A 17,289-nucleotide genomic window follows, 5' to 3' on the forward strand; every position below is an offset into this window, starting at 1 on the left:
ATAGGTGCATCAATGGCTATTAGCCAGGATGGGCAGGAATGGGGTCAGAGGGTGCCCCATTCTGCCCCTCTCGGCTCGCACACTGGCATTGCTCGGGTCTGTTAGGTGCAGGGAGTGTCCCATTCTCCCCAGTGTAGCCTTTTCCCCTCACATGTCTTTTGCCTCTGTTTGCCAGAAGCTGGGAATAAGCAACAGGGGATCGATCACTTGATTACTTGTTCTTTCATTCCCTCTGGGGCACCTGGCATCGGCCACTGTTGGAAGACAGGATACTGGGCTAGATGGACCTTTGGTCTGACCCAGTAGGGCCATTCTTATGTTCTTAAGCTTAAGGCTTGGTTCTCCATGCAGCTACATGGGGGCTTATGCCAGTGTATCTCCATTGCCTTCAGTGAGTTACGCTGGCATAAAGGAGTGGAGAGCCACACCCCTAAATTAAATGAAAGCTGGAGTTCTACTCCCACATGCTGTAGATTCCAAAAATCTCTGGAAGACACCTAACTCCTCACCACAGAGCGGATCTCTGCTCCCCCATGTAATCCAGCTGTGCGGCAGCATCGTCCGTGAGACAGGGTCTCCGTCCTTGGACCACCTCCTGCACACATTTGCATACAGAAAACTGGTGGGCTCTATGTAAAATAATAGCGTGGGTGATAGTGCCGTCTGTTTGTTTGTTCAGATCCTGACGGGTGAGGACTGGAACGAGGTGATGTACAATGGGATTCGCTCCCAGGGCGGAGTCCGCTCAGGCATGTGGTCCTCCATCTACTTCATCATCCTCACCTTGTTTGGAAACTGTATCCTCTTGGTTGCTACGTTTTAGAGAGAGCACCCTCTGTGCTGTCTCTCTGTGAGAGGATAACTCCTCCCATTGCTCATCAGCGACTCAGTGCTCTGTTCATATTAAGGGAGTGGGTGTCCCCAAGTTCCTTTCTGCATCTCACATGGCAGGGGTAAGAGCCTTGTCCTACAGCTATCCCACCACAAATGCCAGGATGGGAGCCTGGTCCCACAATCATCCCCCTCAGACATGGAGGAAAAAGTGTGTCCCTGACACTCCGCGCTCCTGTCTCCTGCTGAGGGACCATGTTATAGGCTGGCCGGGGGACCCCTTCCCTCCCACCCTGGTTCAAATCCAACTTCTTTCTGCTTCTGAAAAGTAGAGGGTTTATCCCTGAAGTGAAGTAGGGCCCCTCAACTGCCTGGTCCCTTCAGTGGTGCTGGTTTCCTCTCTCTGAAGCCGGCACGTTCCTCTGTGTCAAGGGAGTGGGGTCCTGTGTGTTCCCTCATTGGTCACTGTAGAAGCTCAGGCCATTATCACATGATGTGTCGACTCTTAACGCCCCCAGACACCCTGCTGAATGTGTTCTTGGCCATCGCTGTGGACAACCTAGCCAATGCTCAGGAGCTGACAAAGGTAAGGGATGCGAATGCTCTCTCCCCTCCCCCCCACACCTTACTACAGAATGAGCTTCGTTCAGATTGTCCATATGGACCCCACACAGGGTCCATGCCATATGGCCCAGGAATCCACTTCTGAGTCCTTGTCATGGTCACCTGGGAAGCCCATTCCCTATTTTTTTCCTTCTTTGATTTTAAATTTGTGAGTAAACTTAGTGCTTATGGAAGAGGAGGGCTAGTAACGCTGCACTGAGTCTGGCCTCTGTCCGCTTCTCAGTGCTAACCTTGCCCCACGCCTGCTGTTCTAGCCCGGTTCCCCCTCAGAGTTCTGTCAATGCATCTCTGTCATGCACTGCTCTTCCAGCCTTGGGCCTCTTCTGGGCAGTAGTTTTGAAGAGTGTGATGGCTATGACCACCAAACCTCACTTCCATTTGGAACCTAAGCAGGATTTGAACCTGTGTTTCTGTTGGTGAAGGGCAAGAGTATCAAGAACCTGCATCACTGAGCTCCTGCCTTGAGAAAGATGGCATGGCTTGGTGGGCTGAGGTTGGAGATGAAAGCCTGATTTCTAATCCTGGTTCTACCACTGATTTAGGGCTTGTCTACATGGGGAAAATTGACCGGAATAGCTATTTCACAATAGCTATTGTACTTCAAATTTCCACCCTACCTTACTCTGAAGTAACTTTCAAGTGTAGACAAGCCCTTACCACTGGGCAAGTCACTTAGGCCCTGATTCAGGAAAGCACGTGCTAAAGTCCATCCCTGTTCCAGAAAGCACTCACACACATGGACTCATAGACTTTAAGGCCAGAAGGGACCATCATGATCATCTAGTCTGACCTCCTCACATCACAGGCCACAGAACCTCACCCACACACTCCTATAATAGACCCCTAGCCTTGAGCTGAGTTATTGAAGTCCTCAAACCCATGATTAAACTAAAGCGTGTGCTTAAGTGCTTTCCTGAATCAGGGCCGAAATCTCTCCGCCTCAGTTTAGCCTATTTCCCACTCCCAAGGTGTGGTGTGAGGAGTCATTAGCTAAGATTTGTCCAGCATTCTGAAAATGGAAAGTGCAAACAATTTTAAAATCATCTCACCTATTACGTGTCTGACACTGGTGCAGTTATCATTAGTTAATAATCGCAGCTTGGGACGATGCCAGACTAGACTTCAGTGCCCTGTTGGGAAGTCTTTGGGCTGTGACACCATCTGGATTGCTGTGTGTAGGTAAAAACAGCCAGGATCATTGTTAGTCTTAGAATGGGTCGGTCCCCAAAATGTAGAGGCTCTATGCTGCCTATTTCCTTTTTGGTCTGTCTGTTCCTTATGCTCTCAGGGCTCAGCGAGTAGCCTTCAGCACCTGTGTAAATCGGATTTGCTTGAGGCGAGTGAAATGGAGCAGAATAATCCATTATGTTATCTAACTTTCCTCGGGGCGGGGACACGGACACAAATGTGTATCTTCCCATTGGGGAGCAGAGCCGAGAGGACTTCATTTCCTGGGTAGTGCAGATGGCACCTCAGAGGGACAGGGAGGGGTGACCATAGGGTGACTCACGCAGGGAGATTATCACCTCCACTCTCTACTGTCACTGCCTCGCTAACTTCAGAGGGAGGAGACTGTTGCAGCTCTAATGCTTTCAGGACAGTGTGTGTGGCCAAAGTGGGGAAGGAAGCACCTGAGATATTGAAATCTAGGCTTTCCCAGTCACCTCCGTTTCCTCACATCCTTGATTCTGGGCAGCATCAATGAAGGAAAGAGTGTGCTGGGTTTTTACTGGGGCTGAATGGACATAAGGCGACAAATGGCATTTCTTGCTGCAGTAACTCAGCCAAACTCATGAGGGTAATATGATCCCAGGTAGGGTCAAGAATGGACCCCGACCACCCTGTCAGACAGGCAGAGAAATATCTAAATGTCCATGCTGCCCAGTACAGAGACTGCAGCCTTGGATCAGACCAGCTTTGGCAGGGAGTCCAGGCCTGGCCCATGCCTAGGCAGGGTTGGCTGCTGCTGCTGCTGGATTTCCTCTTTTAACTAGAATAGCTGCACCCTGCCACTAGACCCCACTATGCAGATACTGGCAGAGGCAGTAGCTGATTGGGCAAGACTCAGGGAAGGAGAAAGAAAGGGGGAGTCGGAAGTTGGGGCGAGATACAGGGGTCATATGGGGCATCTGCAGATATGGATAAGCACCTAAATATCTAGTAATTTATCCCAGCCCCAGACTTTTACAATCTCCTCAGTAATCTTAGAGAAAATCTGCTAAAATTCACCGGCATACACTGAACTGCCCCAGGCTTATGCTGAGAATTGTCCCGGGAAATATTTGTTCAGACGTTAGTGCCAACACATGCCCCCGCTGTGCACCACACCCCTGCGTGCACCCCCTACACTGCATGTGCACACATGCACCCTCTTGCGCTCCCCCCTACACCCACCCCCACCCACCCAGCACTCACATGCACCCCCCACACACTGTGCTCTTGTGAATACCCTCCCCCCCATTATGTGCTTGTGCACATGTATATCTCTATACACTTTGGGGGCAGGGTGAGCTTCCTTCTCTTCAGCTCCTCCCCAAATACTCTGGGGGCGGAGTGGCACCAGTCTTCCCCACACACCTACTGAAGCAGGTGGTCTCCCAATTTCATCCTCATGCACACCCCTCTGCCCCGCCCATTGTCCCACTTGCTTGGTTTGGGGTCAGAGGGTGCCCCATTCCGCCCCTCTCAGCTCCCACACTGGCGGTGCTCGGGTCTGTGAGGTGCAGGGAGTGTCCCATTCTCTCCAGTGTAGTCTTTTCCCCTCACATGTCTTTTGGGGGGAAGGAAGTACCATATACTCCCCCTCTTCACTTCAGCAGTATCGAAGGTATCCTGGGTTCTGGTCTTTACATTCTGGTCATAATAAGTCAGGAGCACTATGGGATTTTTTGTCTACTTCCTGATAAACATCATATATTAGCAACTGCCAGAGTCAGAATGCCAGATTGGGTAGGTCTTGCTATGGCAAATACTATGTGATGGGGCACTATGCTGGAGCCTAACCTGCTGAGAAAACCCTTGAAAAGATTGGGCATAATGAGGAAACCATGTCAGTTTTGACTGAGCTTTGTGAAAATAAAAACCACACTGGGCAATTCAGAAGGCTCATCTCAACTCTGGTGGCTTCATTCCGAGCCTTTTCTTACTGGCTGCACCAGGCCTGGTTTGCAGCATCTTGCATCCAGCATAACCATGCAAATCCCCTGCAACATCTGGATGGATGTAAGCTCCCTGGTGCTCCCTGGTAACAGACATTTTTGTTTGACATTTAGGATGAGCAGGAGGAAGAGGAGGCTTTTAACCAAAAGCACGCCCTGCAGAAAGCCAAGGAAGTCAGCCCAATGTCTGCTCCAAACATGCCTGCGATTGAGTGAGTCACCCTCCGCATGCACCGTGTCAGCATCTGCCTCCGCCTGTCCCTAAGCTCTTTATGGTGATAGCCACTCATGCCGTGAAAGAGAGAGGGGACTATGCAAGGGGTAGCACCAATGTGAGGCATGTACATATGCATGCACACCTAGGGTACAGGTAACACAGAGGTGTTGCTCTCGTGCAGGGCAAGGGCACCGTTCATTGATGGTGTTGAAGCAACACAATTGGATCAGACCAATAGAAAGGGGCCAGGTCTGCTGTTAATTATGGGGGACCTTGGCAGTTTCAAGGTGGTAGCTACATCAACAGACAGCGCTGGTTACTGATTGCGCTTGCTGTCCTAAACATCCCAAGCTCCAGTCTTTATACAGAAGCAATACAGAAGGTTTTCATCTCTGCATGTGCTAATAGTGGGAAGTCAGAGACCTGCGCCCTCTGCAAGAGGTCTGCACTGAGTCCTCTGATAAAGGAGAAGACCCCACAGTCATCCCTGGAGGAGGAGGAAGGAGCCCTGTTGGCTCCTCTGTAAGAGGAGCGCCCACTAACAATTCCATTGTGGCAGGGGTTGGGGGGCAACCACCAGTGACTCCATTATGGGGGCAAAAAAGGGGATTTAATGAGTGAGCCTCTGGATTAGAGCTGGTCAGAACAACGCCGACAGAACCATTTCCCATTAGAAAAAGCAGTTCCATAGAAATCTAAAGGCTTTGGGAAATTGTGTCAATTTTGCTGAGATTTTGTTTCAGGGGGCGAAAAAAGCAAAAAGGTTCTGCCAGTGTTGAAACTTCCCATTATGTCACTTTGGGGACAGAACATTTCCATTTTTCGTTTTGAAATGATTTTGAGTTTCAAACGTTTGTACTTGGTATTCTAAAATGAAGTCAAAATGGAATGTTTTGATTTTTTTCAAGACAAATGTTTTGATCCTAAAGGAAATCTTTTTGGAATTTTCCTTCCATGGAGGATTTTGAAGTTTTCATGTTTCATTCCGATTCGAAACAAAACCAAATGCTGAAATCCTTTGCAAAACAGAGTTGTCATCCTCTGGTCAGCTCCACTGTGAAGGTTCAGGGAAGCTCTTGACTTCATCTGTTTCTCCAGATAGCATCCAAACTGTCTGAACTTCTTGGGTCTGCAACACTGGGCTGAGATTGTCACGAGAACAGGCTGCTTTGCTGGAATTCTGGCATGTCCTACTTCTAGTTGAGCCAGAGATGCTGTAAGACCTGCCCATTCCCTGGGAAAGGAGCTGCCTATGTGACGCTTCTGTGGAAGTGGAAGAGGCTATATTGGGGGATGGTTTTGGGGAGAGACCTCATAGTCTGACTGCTGCGATGGGCTCTCCAGAGCCATGCTGGCTGTCAGTGTGTGGGAAGCTGGCTGCTGGATCTACAGAGTGAGTGATGGATTTTAAGAAATGAAGGGATTTAGACTGTAGCAGAAGATTAGAGAATGGATGGATATAGGCAAATTGGGATGAAGTGGTGATAGATGGAATAAGTTTGATATTCAAAGGCTGTGTCTACACTAGACTTTTCCATCAAAGGTTACCAAGCATTGCCAGTACAGTGTACTCCACTAGCGCGAACGATGGTCGGGGAACTCGAATTTGGCCAGAGCTCTAGACAACTGCTTGTGCCTTGTCTACTCTAGCACTTCCATGGTTGCTAGTGCAGGAGTACCAGTGGTAGGAACAGTGGGAATTAAAGTAGAGTGTACAAAAAGGTGAAGAGGAGAAGACCTAATGCTAAAATGATGTGGGGAAGAAGAGTGAAATTATGGAAGTACGTGTATCTGTGTGCAGACATGTGTACAAGGGTGGATTTGTACGTATGTGGGTGCCTGTCATATGCATGGGTTGTGTATATGGTGACTGGGTGACTACCATGAAGGTAGGTTTGAATGAATGGGATGTGGATGCCTACCATATGGACAGGTTTGCATGAGTGTCTACTGTGTGGATGAGTTCGCATGTATAGTGCACAGGTGCCTTCCATGCAGATGGATTTGTGTGTATGGTGCATAGGTTCCTACCACATGGGTAGGTTTGTGTGTAAGGTGCATCATGTCAGTGCCTAATGTGCAGATGGGTTTGGGTGTGCGGTGTGGTATGTCAGTGCCTAATGTGCAGATGGGTTTGCAGGTTTGGCACATGGGCATGTTTATGCTTTTGCCACTGAATGTAGGAATGGTCATATTAGCATGTACTTTTTACGTCTGCGTTTGTTCTGGCATGTAACTGCATACATATGCATTGGTATTTGCACGTGTGAATATCAGTCATGAAGTCACCATGTGGGCACGTATGCCTTTATTAATGTGTAACTCTGTGAATATTTCTTTGCATGTCTGTATACCTTTGTTTGAGGTGTACAAAGAGGACTAGCATTCTTATCCCTGGTGATGAGTGTATAGTTATGCAGTTGTGTGCATGCAGTCATTGCTTCCTTGCATGTCCTATGTGCATGTACTTTGTATGGGTACCAAGTTCTTGCTTGTGTGCAGTCTGTGAATATATCCTTGCATATATCATATGTATGCACAATATGTATGATTTGTATATGGGTTGGTAAAATGTGTACATTTTTGTACATATATTTACAAGTGTTTCATGCACATATGTTCTAGGTGGCATGTGTATGTATATGTGACTGAATGCATACAGTAAGTGTATGGGCATAATTCTCCATAATCCTCTTTAGGAATCCTTTATACTGTCAAAGCAGTGTAAAGGGCTCTTCATGTAAATGAAAATCAGGTGCTGTGTATTTAAGGATCAGTGAGTGTAGGTGTCTGTATATATATAATGTTATATGCCCCTCTTGTGTTGCCAGCCCAACACCTTTGAAATGCCTGTATCAGTATGTGGATATCTCTGTATAAATCTGTTTGCGTGTGTGTGAATGGATGAATTTGTTTGCACATGATCTCTACATGTTTATGTAGAAGTTGGTGGGTGTGATGAACCCATTTCCATTTGTACATACATCTGCACGCTGTGCAGTTAGGCACACGTGCATGCTGGTGATGGATGCCTGAAATCACTGTATGTGTTTGCGCAGGAGTGCGAGTGTTTCTCTGCTTGTGGCTGGTGGTGTGCAAGTCCGTGCAGGGTTGAGGTGGACTGAACCCATTCATTTTTCTTTCCCAGAAGAGACAGAAGGAGGAGACACCACATGTCGATGTGGGAGCCACGCAGCAGCCAACTGTATGTGTGCCATATGGTTGCGTGTTGTGTGTGGCTGTGTGCATATGTGGCTACATGCATTTTTGTGTGTGCTAAATTTAGGCCTCTACATAGCCTATTTCGGAGCGTATGTTTGCTCCTCTGGGCATATGATTTGTGTGTGCTCCTGCCTCTGCACATCTGTTAGTGTGTGTGTGCATTTGTGTGTGTCTAAACTAAGTGTGCTCTCTTGTGCCTCCGTTTGCTTGTATCTGTGTGTGCTTGTGTAGGTTAGCACTTTAGTGTGTGTGCAGATACTGTAGGTACATGTGAGCTGGTGTCTGTTTATTTGTGTGTGCCGGTATGTGTCTGCCTGTGCATATGTTTGTGCCGTATGTGTGTGCTTGCTTGTACGTGCGTTTATCAGTGTGTGTCAGTGTGCCTGTGTGGGGGTGTCTGTCCTTTGAAGCCTGTTTGTGTGCACATTTGCGATATTTTGAAGATTTTATTTGATCCCTTAAAACACACCCATCAGCCTACCCTCTGAGCGCAGCTATGAGAATGTACGTGTACAAACCTCCTTCCCCAGAATTTAGCCCTCCCCTGCCAAGGCACTAGGCCGAGCAGGCAGATGAACATTACTGCCACCCTGTTGGCCAAGAGACTCTGGCTCTGTCAGACCAGAAGAGAAGCAAGCACAAGAGGTGAGAGCCTTCCACTCAGAATGCCCTGCCTCCAGCCATTCAGATGGAAAGACTGTGAGTAAAAGGTGATCTCAGCTGGTGCAGTGGTGTCTGTGTGTGTGTGGGGGGCACTCAGGGGTAAAGTCCCCAACAACACAGGGCATTTTAGATCAGTAAAATCAGCCCCTTTTTCACCCAGCAGGGAAGCGGCAGCTTGTGCAGATGTTGCAGAACAGGTATAGCATGCTCCCTGTCGCTATAGCTCCCTATACTGCTCAGTGAGCAGGCAGCTGGATTCTACACTAGCTTTAGTTTCCAACTGGTCTTTGAAGATAGCTTTGGGTAGGCCACATTGCAGCAGTCCAAGCTGAAGGTGACGGGTCTGGATCGCTGGGATGCAGTTCATGTCCAAGATAAAAGTTTGCCATTGTTTCAACCAGAAGCAGATGGGATAAAAGCACACCATGCTCCCAGTTCTGTAAGAGCTCCCTTTCCACAAGAGAGGCAGACCTTATACCTGACGTCCATTACCCAACCACCCTACATCTTGGCTGGCCTCTTATCCAAACTCCTGTTTCAGCTACACGCTGAGTCAGCAAGGAGACTGTGCATTCTGGGTCTGATGCCAAAGACCTCCATCTCTTTGTCATTTGCATGTCAATGGCAATGGAGCCCAAACGCACCCCCCCCCTCCTCCCACTGGCTTTACGTCCACACTGAAGAGGAGGGGTGACAAAACTGAATCCTGTGCGTGAGGGTAAGTGAGCAGTTGCCAAGCACTATCCTCTGGAATCTCTTCATCAGGGAAGAACGGAACCACCGAACCAGAGTTTGCAAGGTGACGAAGGCACATCTAATTAGCAACCGTTGTTTAATTCCTGGCAGATGGAAACTGAGATGTTGCTCTCCTTTCCCCTCCTGGTCTCTCCCTTCTTTTCCTTTCCTTTCTTTCCCCTCGCATTCCTTTACTTTTTTTGTTCTTTTGTCTTTTTTCCCTATTGTCCCCTTATTTTTGGAAGAAAAAAATTCAATTACTTTTTTTAAAAAAGGGTGGGGAAAGATAGATCTGAAAGAATCAACATGGATATCTGCCCGTCAGCTTTTGCTAGAGGCAAGTCAGCTACCAGGAAGACTACCAGTATCTCAGCCACACAGTAGAAAGCCAGACTCAAAGGTGTCAAGGAAATCTGAGGATTCCAAATGACCCCACACCTGCCTGGAACGCCTTTCCCAGTGACCTTCCCCACCAGAGGAAGGTTAGGGACAGGCAACATTAGAAGATGGTTTTCTGAGCTGGATGCTGAGAATATTCACTTGGAGGAGGTTAACATCCTGCCCTCCCCAAGGGAGGTGGTTATACTGTTATCCAATAATAGGCCCAGAATTCCCAGGCTAGATTTTATCCGTTGGCGCAATTAGAGCTCTTCTAGCGAAACAGGCTGAAATTCAGCCAGAGAAGATACTGCATTTATCCCCTCCAGACGCTGCCCTGCTGCCATGAAGGGAGTCCGTTTCAGTCTAGATCTGATTTATGCTCCCTAGGAAGTAAATGAAGAAATCCTTGCAGCAAAAATACTTGACTCAGTCCGCCTTAGAATGAACAGATCATAAGAACGGCCATACTGGGTCAGACCAAAGGACCATCTAGTCCAGTATCCTGTCTTCCAACAGTGGTCAATCCAGGTGTCCCAGAGGGAATGAACAGAACTGATCCATTCCCTGTCGTCCATTCCCAGCTTCTGGCAAACAGAGGCTAAGGACACCATCCCTGCTGACACCGTCCTGGCTGATAGCCATTGGTGGACCTATCCTCCGTGAATTTATCTAGTTCTTTTTTGAATCCTGTTAATGGGATGATGGCTCATTCTGACATTTAATCCATCACAAGCCACCTGGATAACACTGTGGTCTGCGAGGAAAATCTATGGAAAGAGGACGTTTAATAGACAAAACATAATCATACTTTCCTATCAGGTCATTGTTAGAGTGGGCCATTGGCTACACAGTATGCTCCTTAGAGAGATCTGAAACCCAACCAAGTCTGTCAGTCCAGTAAAATAAATCCTCTGATCCAGTAGGAGTTATGGAGGGTCCTGACTTCAAACTTGAAGGAGCTATAATGAGAGCATGACACAGGAGTTCATCTTCCTCACCTCCAGTTATCTGTGCAGAGCCAGAAGTCACTGGGGCCATTCCGATAGTACTCATAGCAGCTCTGAGATCCCCCAGGAGCCCTGAGTGTGGACTTGGGGTCACCCAGTGCAGTACGGCTTGATTCTTATTTTAAATTAAGGCCCCTCAGCACCATTCTGACAGGGAAGAGAGGCCCTGATGCGGGTGTCAATGTAAATGCCAGAGCGCTGCTTAAGGGGCTGTAGTGTAAACAAGAACCAGCCCAAAGCCTCAGTGACTCCAACACTGACCTAGACAAATACCCAGGCAGCAGGCATGGGAAATCTGCGATGGCAGCCTGTACATTGTGATCCCAATTTCATTCTCTCCTGGGACACGTATGCCACTGAGGCCATGTCTACACCACCACTTATGTCGGCAAAATGTAGGTCACTCAGGGGTGTGAAAAAACCACCCCCCGAGCGACAAAAGTTTCGCCAGCACCAGTGGTGGTGTGCACAGAGCTGTGTGGGTGGGAGAGCTCTCTCCTGCCGACACAGCTGCCGCCACTTGTTGGCGGTGGTGTTATAACGTCAAGGGGAGAGCTCTCTCCTGCCGACACAGCTGCCGCCACTTGTTGGCGGTGGTGTTATAACGTCAAGGGGAGAGCTCTCTCCCGCCGACACAGCTGCCGCCGCTTGTTGGCGGTGGTGTTATAACGTCAAGGGGAGAGCTCTCTCCCGCCGACACAGCTGCCGCCGCTTGTTGGCGGTGGTGTTATAACGTCAAGGGGAGAGCTCTCTCCCGCCGACACAGCTGCCGCCGCTTGTTGGCGGTGGTGTTATAACGTCAAGGGGAGAGCTCTCTCCTGCCGACACAGCTGCCGCCGCTTGTTGGCGGTGGTGTTATAACGTCAAGGGGAGAGCTCTCTCCCGCCGGCACAGCTGCCGCCGCTTGTTGGCAGTGGTGTTATAACGTCAAGGGGAGAGCTCTCTCCTGCCGACACAGCTGCCGCCGCTTGTTGGCGGTGGTGTTATAACGTCAAGGGGAGAGCTCTCTCCTGCCGACACAGCTGCCGCCGCTTGTTGGCAGTGGTGTTATAACGTCAAGGGGAGAGCTCTCTCCTGCCAACACAGCTGCCGCCGCTTGTTGGCAGTGGTGTTATAACGTCAAGGGGAGAGCTCTCTCCCGCCGACACAGCTGCCGCCGCTTGTTGGCGGTGGTGCTGTAACGTCAAGGGGAGAGCTCTCTCCCGCCGACACAGCTGCCGCCGCTTGTTGGCGGTGGTGTTATAACGTCAAGGGGAGAGCTCTCTCCTGCCGACACAGCTGCCGCCGCTTGTTGGCGGTGGTGTTATAACGTCAAGGGGAGAGCTCTCTCCTGCCGACACAGCTGCCGCCGCTTGTTGGCGGTGGTGTTATAACGTCAAGGGGAGAGCTCTCTCCTGCCGACACAGCTGCCGCCGCTTGTTGGCAGTGGTGTTATAACGTCGAGGGGAGAGCTCTCTCCCGCCGACACAGCTGCCGCCGCTTGTTGGCAGTGGTGTTATAACGTCAAGGGGAGAGCTCTCTCCCGCAGACACAGCTGCCGCCGCTTGTTGGCAGTGGTGTTATAACGTCAAGGGGAGAGCTCTCTCCCGCAGACACAGCTGCCGCCGCTTGTTGGCGGTGGTGTTATAACGTCAAGGGGAGAGCTCTCTCCCGCCGGCACAGCTGCCGCCGCTTGTTGGCGGTGGTGTTATAACGTCAAGGGGAGAGCTTTCTCCCGCCGGCACAGAGTGACTACACGATAGATCCTACAGTGGTGCAGCTGCAGTAGTACAGCTGTGCTGCTGTAAGGTCTCTTGTGTAGACATAGCCTACGACGAATCCATTTCTGAACAGGGCACCTCCTACCTCTGGATTTAGATGCAAATAACATGACTCCACTATTGCTCTGACTTCTCTCAGCTCATCCCGAACTGGGGGAAATCTCGGTCAGTGCAGGGGCAGCTGCATCAGCCAGCCAGGTCTTGGTGATACACACAAAGCTGAGCGCTTTGCTTGGACTAATCTGGGATAGCAATGATCTTATTATCCACCAACGTCACCCTGAACAGCATGAACCAAGCAGCACGATCCCTGTCAGCAGATGCACCGCGTTCTCAGGATGAGACCAGCAGACTGCTAACGAACGTTTGTGCACATCTGCCCATGGTTTTGCATGGAGCGGCTTCTGGATTTCGCGTAGAGTGGCCCATGTGTGTTTGTACATTAGGTACAATGGCACATTTGTGCATTAGGTGTTTACGTCGGTAGAGCTGCAATTGTAACATCCATATTTTTGTATACATTGTTCCACATATACTGGCTCCACGGGTTCAAGTGTTCATGTATTTGCATGTGTGGGCTCATGCATGCCCACGTTCCCTTGTGTCTGTAGGTGTATGGTTTTGTGTTTGCATATGTAGGCTCACACATGCTTGTGTGTATGGGCCTGCCTAGCTGTGGGGTTCTGTCTTTGGATGTACAGAGCCTACGTGTCTGCATGTCTGAGCTCTCCTATACATTGGGCTGGATTTCCCAGAGCCCTGCGTCTTGTGTAGGCTTTGACACCAGTGCCAAGCGGGTGCAGAACGCTCCCAAGGCAGAGTGGTAGCAATGCATGCCCGCTGCGTGGGAAGCGCCTGCCCAAGGAGCAGGGCGATGAGGGTCTCCGTGTGGGTCCGTTTGGGCCCAGGTGCACGCTGTATGTCTAGGGGTGGGTTCTCGGGTTTCTGACAGCACAGAGGTGGCCTGAACCCCTTTGTTTTCCTTTCCCAGGAGGGACAGGAGAAGGCGACATCACATGTCGGTGTGGGAGCAGCGTACCAGTCAGCTCCGTAGGCACATGCAGATGTCCAGCCAGGAGGGCCTCAACAAGGACGCCCCTCCCTTGATCAACCCTCACGCCAGCATATTCAGGAGGAAAATGCCTGGGGAAAATGTAACCTTGGAGAAGGGTGAAGAGGATCATGGAGGCAGCGCAGAGCACCCGCAGGCGGAAGGCCTGGACCAACCCACTGCGGGCACCAACTCATGCCCAAGCACCAAAGAGGACGAGAAAAGCCCATCCCCTCGAGCCAAAAGAGACAGGGAACAATGGCATCAGAAATCATGCCACGGGAACTGTGATCTGACTGAGCAGGAGGAGGGAGGGGGAGGCACAGGGATTGAAGACCGAGCACGGCTGAGGCAGAGCCAGAGGCGCAGTCGGCACCGGAGAGTGAGAACTGAGGGGAAGGAGCCGGCTGGGGCCCTGGAGAGCAGGTCAGCCAGCCAAGAGGCCAGCCTGGAGGAAGCCAATCCCACGGAAGGAGAGCAGACCAGAAATGAAGGGGGGAAGGAGGACACGAATCAGGAGGAGCCACTGGCAGGCGAGGAGCTGAACAGGTAAAGGGCACACCATCCCTGACAGCTATGATCTGCAGCTCCTTCTTGTGGAGAGATGGCAAGCCTGGCGCCTGCGGGTGGGAGGGCAGTGTGGGTGGGCCGATCTCTCAATGGTTCTGCATCCCCAGGCATGAGCCCTTCCTTTCATCTGTCATCCAGCCTCTGGCAGCCTCTAGTCCATTTTTGCTTTGCTTCTCTTTCCCCACCCAGTCTGTCCTGAGGAGCCAGTCTGTCCCTTGATCCTGGTCAATAGCTCCCTCCCCTAGGCAGGAAGCACTGCTCAGAACAATGCTCCAGACAGTGCCCCAGTAATCACCCGAGGTGCAGTAGTAACCTTTCTGTAAGCCGTCATGTAGAATACCATCATCTGCTGGCTTTTAAACAAGGCACTGATTTGGTCTGTAATCCTCATTTCTCCAGGGTCTGGGAAGTCTCCCTGTCTCCTCCCAAGGTGATAAAGCTCTGACCAGGTCTATGTCTAGTTTCTGGCGTAAGAGAAGTATTTTCAGATCGGGAACAGGGACAGCAAACCTCGTGGCTCCTGGTTTAAGTAGGACCCCTCCCCCCATCTCCCTACAAGGTCCAACATGAAATGTAACATTTGTGTTATGGCTGCTACGCCCAATCCATTAAATCTAACTGAATACAACAGCCTATTCAGATGTTCCCACCTGTGTTCTCCAGGGCTCCCTGGATATCCCACAGGGAGATCATTTCTCTCGCCATCCTCGAGACTGGAGATTAGCAAAGGCAGGAAAGGATCTGCTGGTCCCTCCCAACCCCCCAGCAGCTTGTTGCAATCCCAGCTGTTCTGGTCTTTTCTGCTGGCATGGGGTTTCGGGGACACAGGGCAGTCCTTGTCTCAGGAAAGAGGAGTCTCCAGCAGTAGGATGTTAAAGCACTTGGAGCACAGCGATGGATGAAAAATGTTATAGAATTGTTTGTTATTTCTGCCTTCACCAACTGGTGTCGCTGTAGCCAGAGGAACTCGCTGAGAAAAGTTCAATGCACACCAGAGCCAAATCCAACAGCTGCTAATAAATAGGAATATAACAATAATATAATAGTCATTATTTCCAGGAGTACTTCAGATCCCCCTTTACTGACGAAATACTGGGAAATCCATTTTAACCAGCTATGCAAGTGACCAATGAAAACTTGGTTGGTTATCAGAGGCTGATCTTTAACTAAAGAATATTGCACAGAAAACTTTAGGAATACTTTAAAAGGGTCGCTTAAGACACAGAGGGTTGCTTTTTGGAGCTCGGGCACTGTATCCAGTGTTCATTGTATTCCAGCTGATGCCTTTCTAATATTGCAAGAACAATCATTCCAAAAGCACACATGGTTTCATTTCTCTCTCTTTCTCCCTGTTTTATCTTTACTTCCCAACCTCCATTTCTCCCTCTTTATTCTCTCCTTTGTCTTCTCCATTTGCTCTCCCTGCTCCCCTCTGTCATCTTCACTTCTGTTGTTCCCCCATCCCACCTCTTCCCACACAATCCCACCTGTCCTTCTCTCTCCCCTTGCCTTCCTCCTTTCTTCCTGTAGAACCAATGAAATCCCAGCCAGTGATGCTGCCTTTGCTGGTGCTATGCGGGAAATGAGCCCCCTCAAAGTCCCCCATGAGCTCAACGAGGAGAAGAACGCTAGCTTGACAGAGCAGGACTGCAGCAGCCTGGAGACCAGTGACCAAGCCCTGCTGGGCAGCTTGCAGATGGAGATGAGCCGAGCCATCAGCAGGAGTGAACCCGAGCTGTCCTCCGTCACAGCCAACATGGAGAAAGTCACCGAGAGCACCACCATCATGATCGATGTCCAAGACTCCACTGTGGTACAGAGTGAGGACCTGTCTCTTTTGCTGTTTGCCTCTCTCTGATCTGCCTTCCTTTGCAGTGGCCCCTGAGGTTGGTGGGAACACTGTGGATTCCCCAGAGAATCCTGCAGCATTCATGCAGCCCCAGCACTGTCAACCATCCACCCCCACCCCATCGTCCCTCAAACCCTGAATTCATAGCCAAGGCCCCATATCCTGTGTGGCAAGTTGGACCTAAGTCCCGAAGGAAGCTCTGGATGGGCTTAGATGACACTAGTGCCCCCACTGTTGCTACCACATGTGGAAAGCCAACACTGGGGTTTTTCTGTGGCTGGGTGGTTACCAGGTTGCCTCACAGGATAACGGCACTTGCAGCTCTGATTCGCCATGTTCACATCCATTGCCTCGTGGTTAGGCCACGTCTCCACTGAGGATCTCAGCCATTAGTAGCCAGGGCCCAGTACAGCTGCACTAATGCACCTGCCTAGTGTAGACAGCCAAAAATGCTTTATACTGTGATTTGATCCAGGGCAGTTTATCCCTGCTTGAACCCCGCTCCCAGACACACAGCAGGAAACAGGCGGGGCATGTCTCTCTCCGCCCCCCCGCCCCCAATCCACTCCACTGTGGCCTTGGGGTAAAACTGCGGAGAGCAACCAGCCAGAGACTCCAGCCGTCAGGGGAAGGAGCAAACAAAGCAGAGACCTTCAGCCGTTCCAGTCAAAAGACTCAAAACTGTTCTCTCCCTTCCCCTGCCCTGCTCACTGGCTGTCTGCTCCCACCTTGCCTCCCTCGCCAAATATGTCTGTGCTAGAGCTGGGAGGTGACTGCTCCCACTCGAGGAGACGTACCCGCGCTGGGACCCATTGAGTTAGTGCGCTAGAAGAGAAGTGCAGCTGGGAGTGGCCTGAGTGACGGGGCAGGGCTAGTCAACCTGAGTATGTAGCTAGCGTCTCGGATGGCATCATCTGTCCTGCTGTTCGGGCCATCACAGCTGTGCTTCTGTTTTTAGCGTGCTAGCTGGCTAAGCACTAGTGTGGGTGTGTCTCCTCGAGCATAGACATACCTGCATCTTGTCACCTGAGCTTCACTCCACACCTGCCCTTCATACTTCGTCCCCTGCTCTGTCCCTTTCAACCCTTTCCCTTTTCTTGCCAGTTAGGTGATTCCCCTCCTGACTAAACACACACCCGCTAAAAAAAATTATGGAATTAACATGACACTTGCTACCATTCCATTAAGAAAAGGAGTACTTGTGGCACCTTGGAGACTAAC

General features: G+C 50.3%; 1 protein-coding gene across 8 annotated transcripts in view; it reads left to right on the forward strand.

The window, feature by feature from the left end:
* CACNA1E (calcium voltage-gated channel subunit alpha1 E) overlaps positions 1-17,289 on the forward strand; it is a 331,342-nt gene that overhangs the window by 233,273 nt on the left and 80,780 nt on the right. For 6 of the 8 annotated variants that reach the window (XM_075131514.1, XM_075131513.1, XM_075131520.1 and 3 more), the window contains exons 18-23: positions 680-797; positions 1,350-1,417; positions 4,728-4,825; positions 7,979-8,035; positions 13,590-14,198; positions 15,750-16,039. In XM_075131514.1, coding sequence (XP_074987615.1) covers positions 680-797; positions 1,350-1,417; positions 4,728-4,825; positions 7,979-8,035; positions 13,590-14,198; positions 15,750-16,039 — 1,240 coding nt within the window. The remainder of the gene's footprint in view (positions 1-679; positions 798-1,349; positions 1,418-4,727; positions 4,826-7,978; positions 8,036-13,589; positions 14,199-15,749; positions 16,040-17,289) is intronic. The other 2 variants (XM_075131519.1, XM_075131518.1) reach the window with 1 other exon arrangement.

Source organism: Caretta caretta, chromosome 8, assembly GCF_965140235.1.
Source record: "Caretta caretta isolate rCarCar2 chromosome 8, rCarCar1.hap1, whole genome shotgun sequence".
Lineage (NCBI taxonomy): Eukaryota > Metazoa > Chordata > Testudines > Cheloniidae > Caretta > Caretta caretta.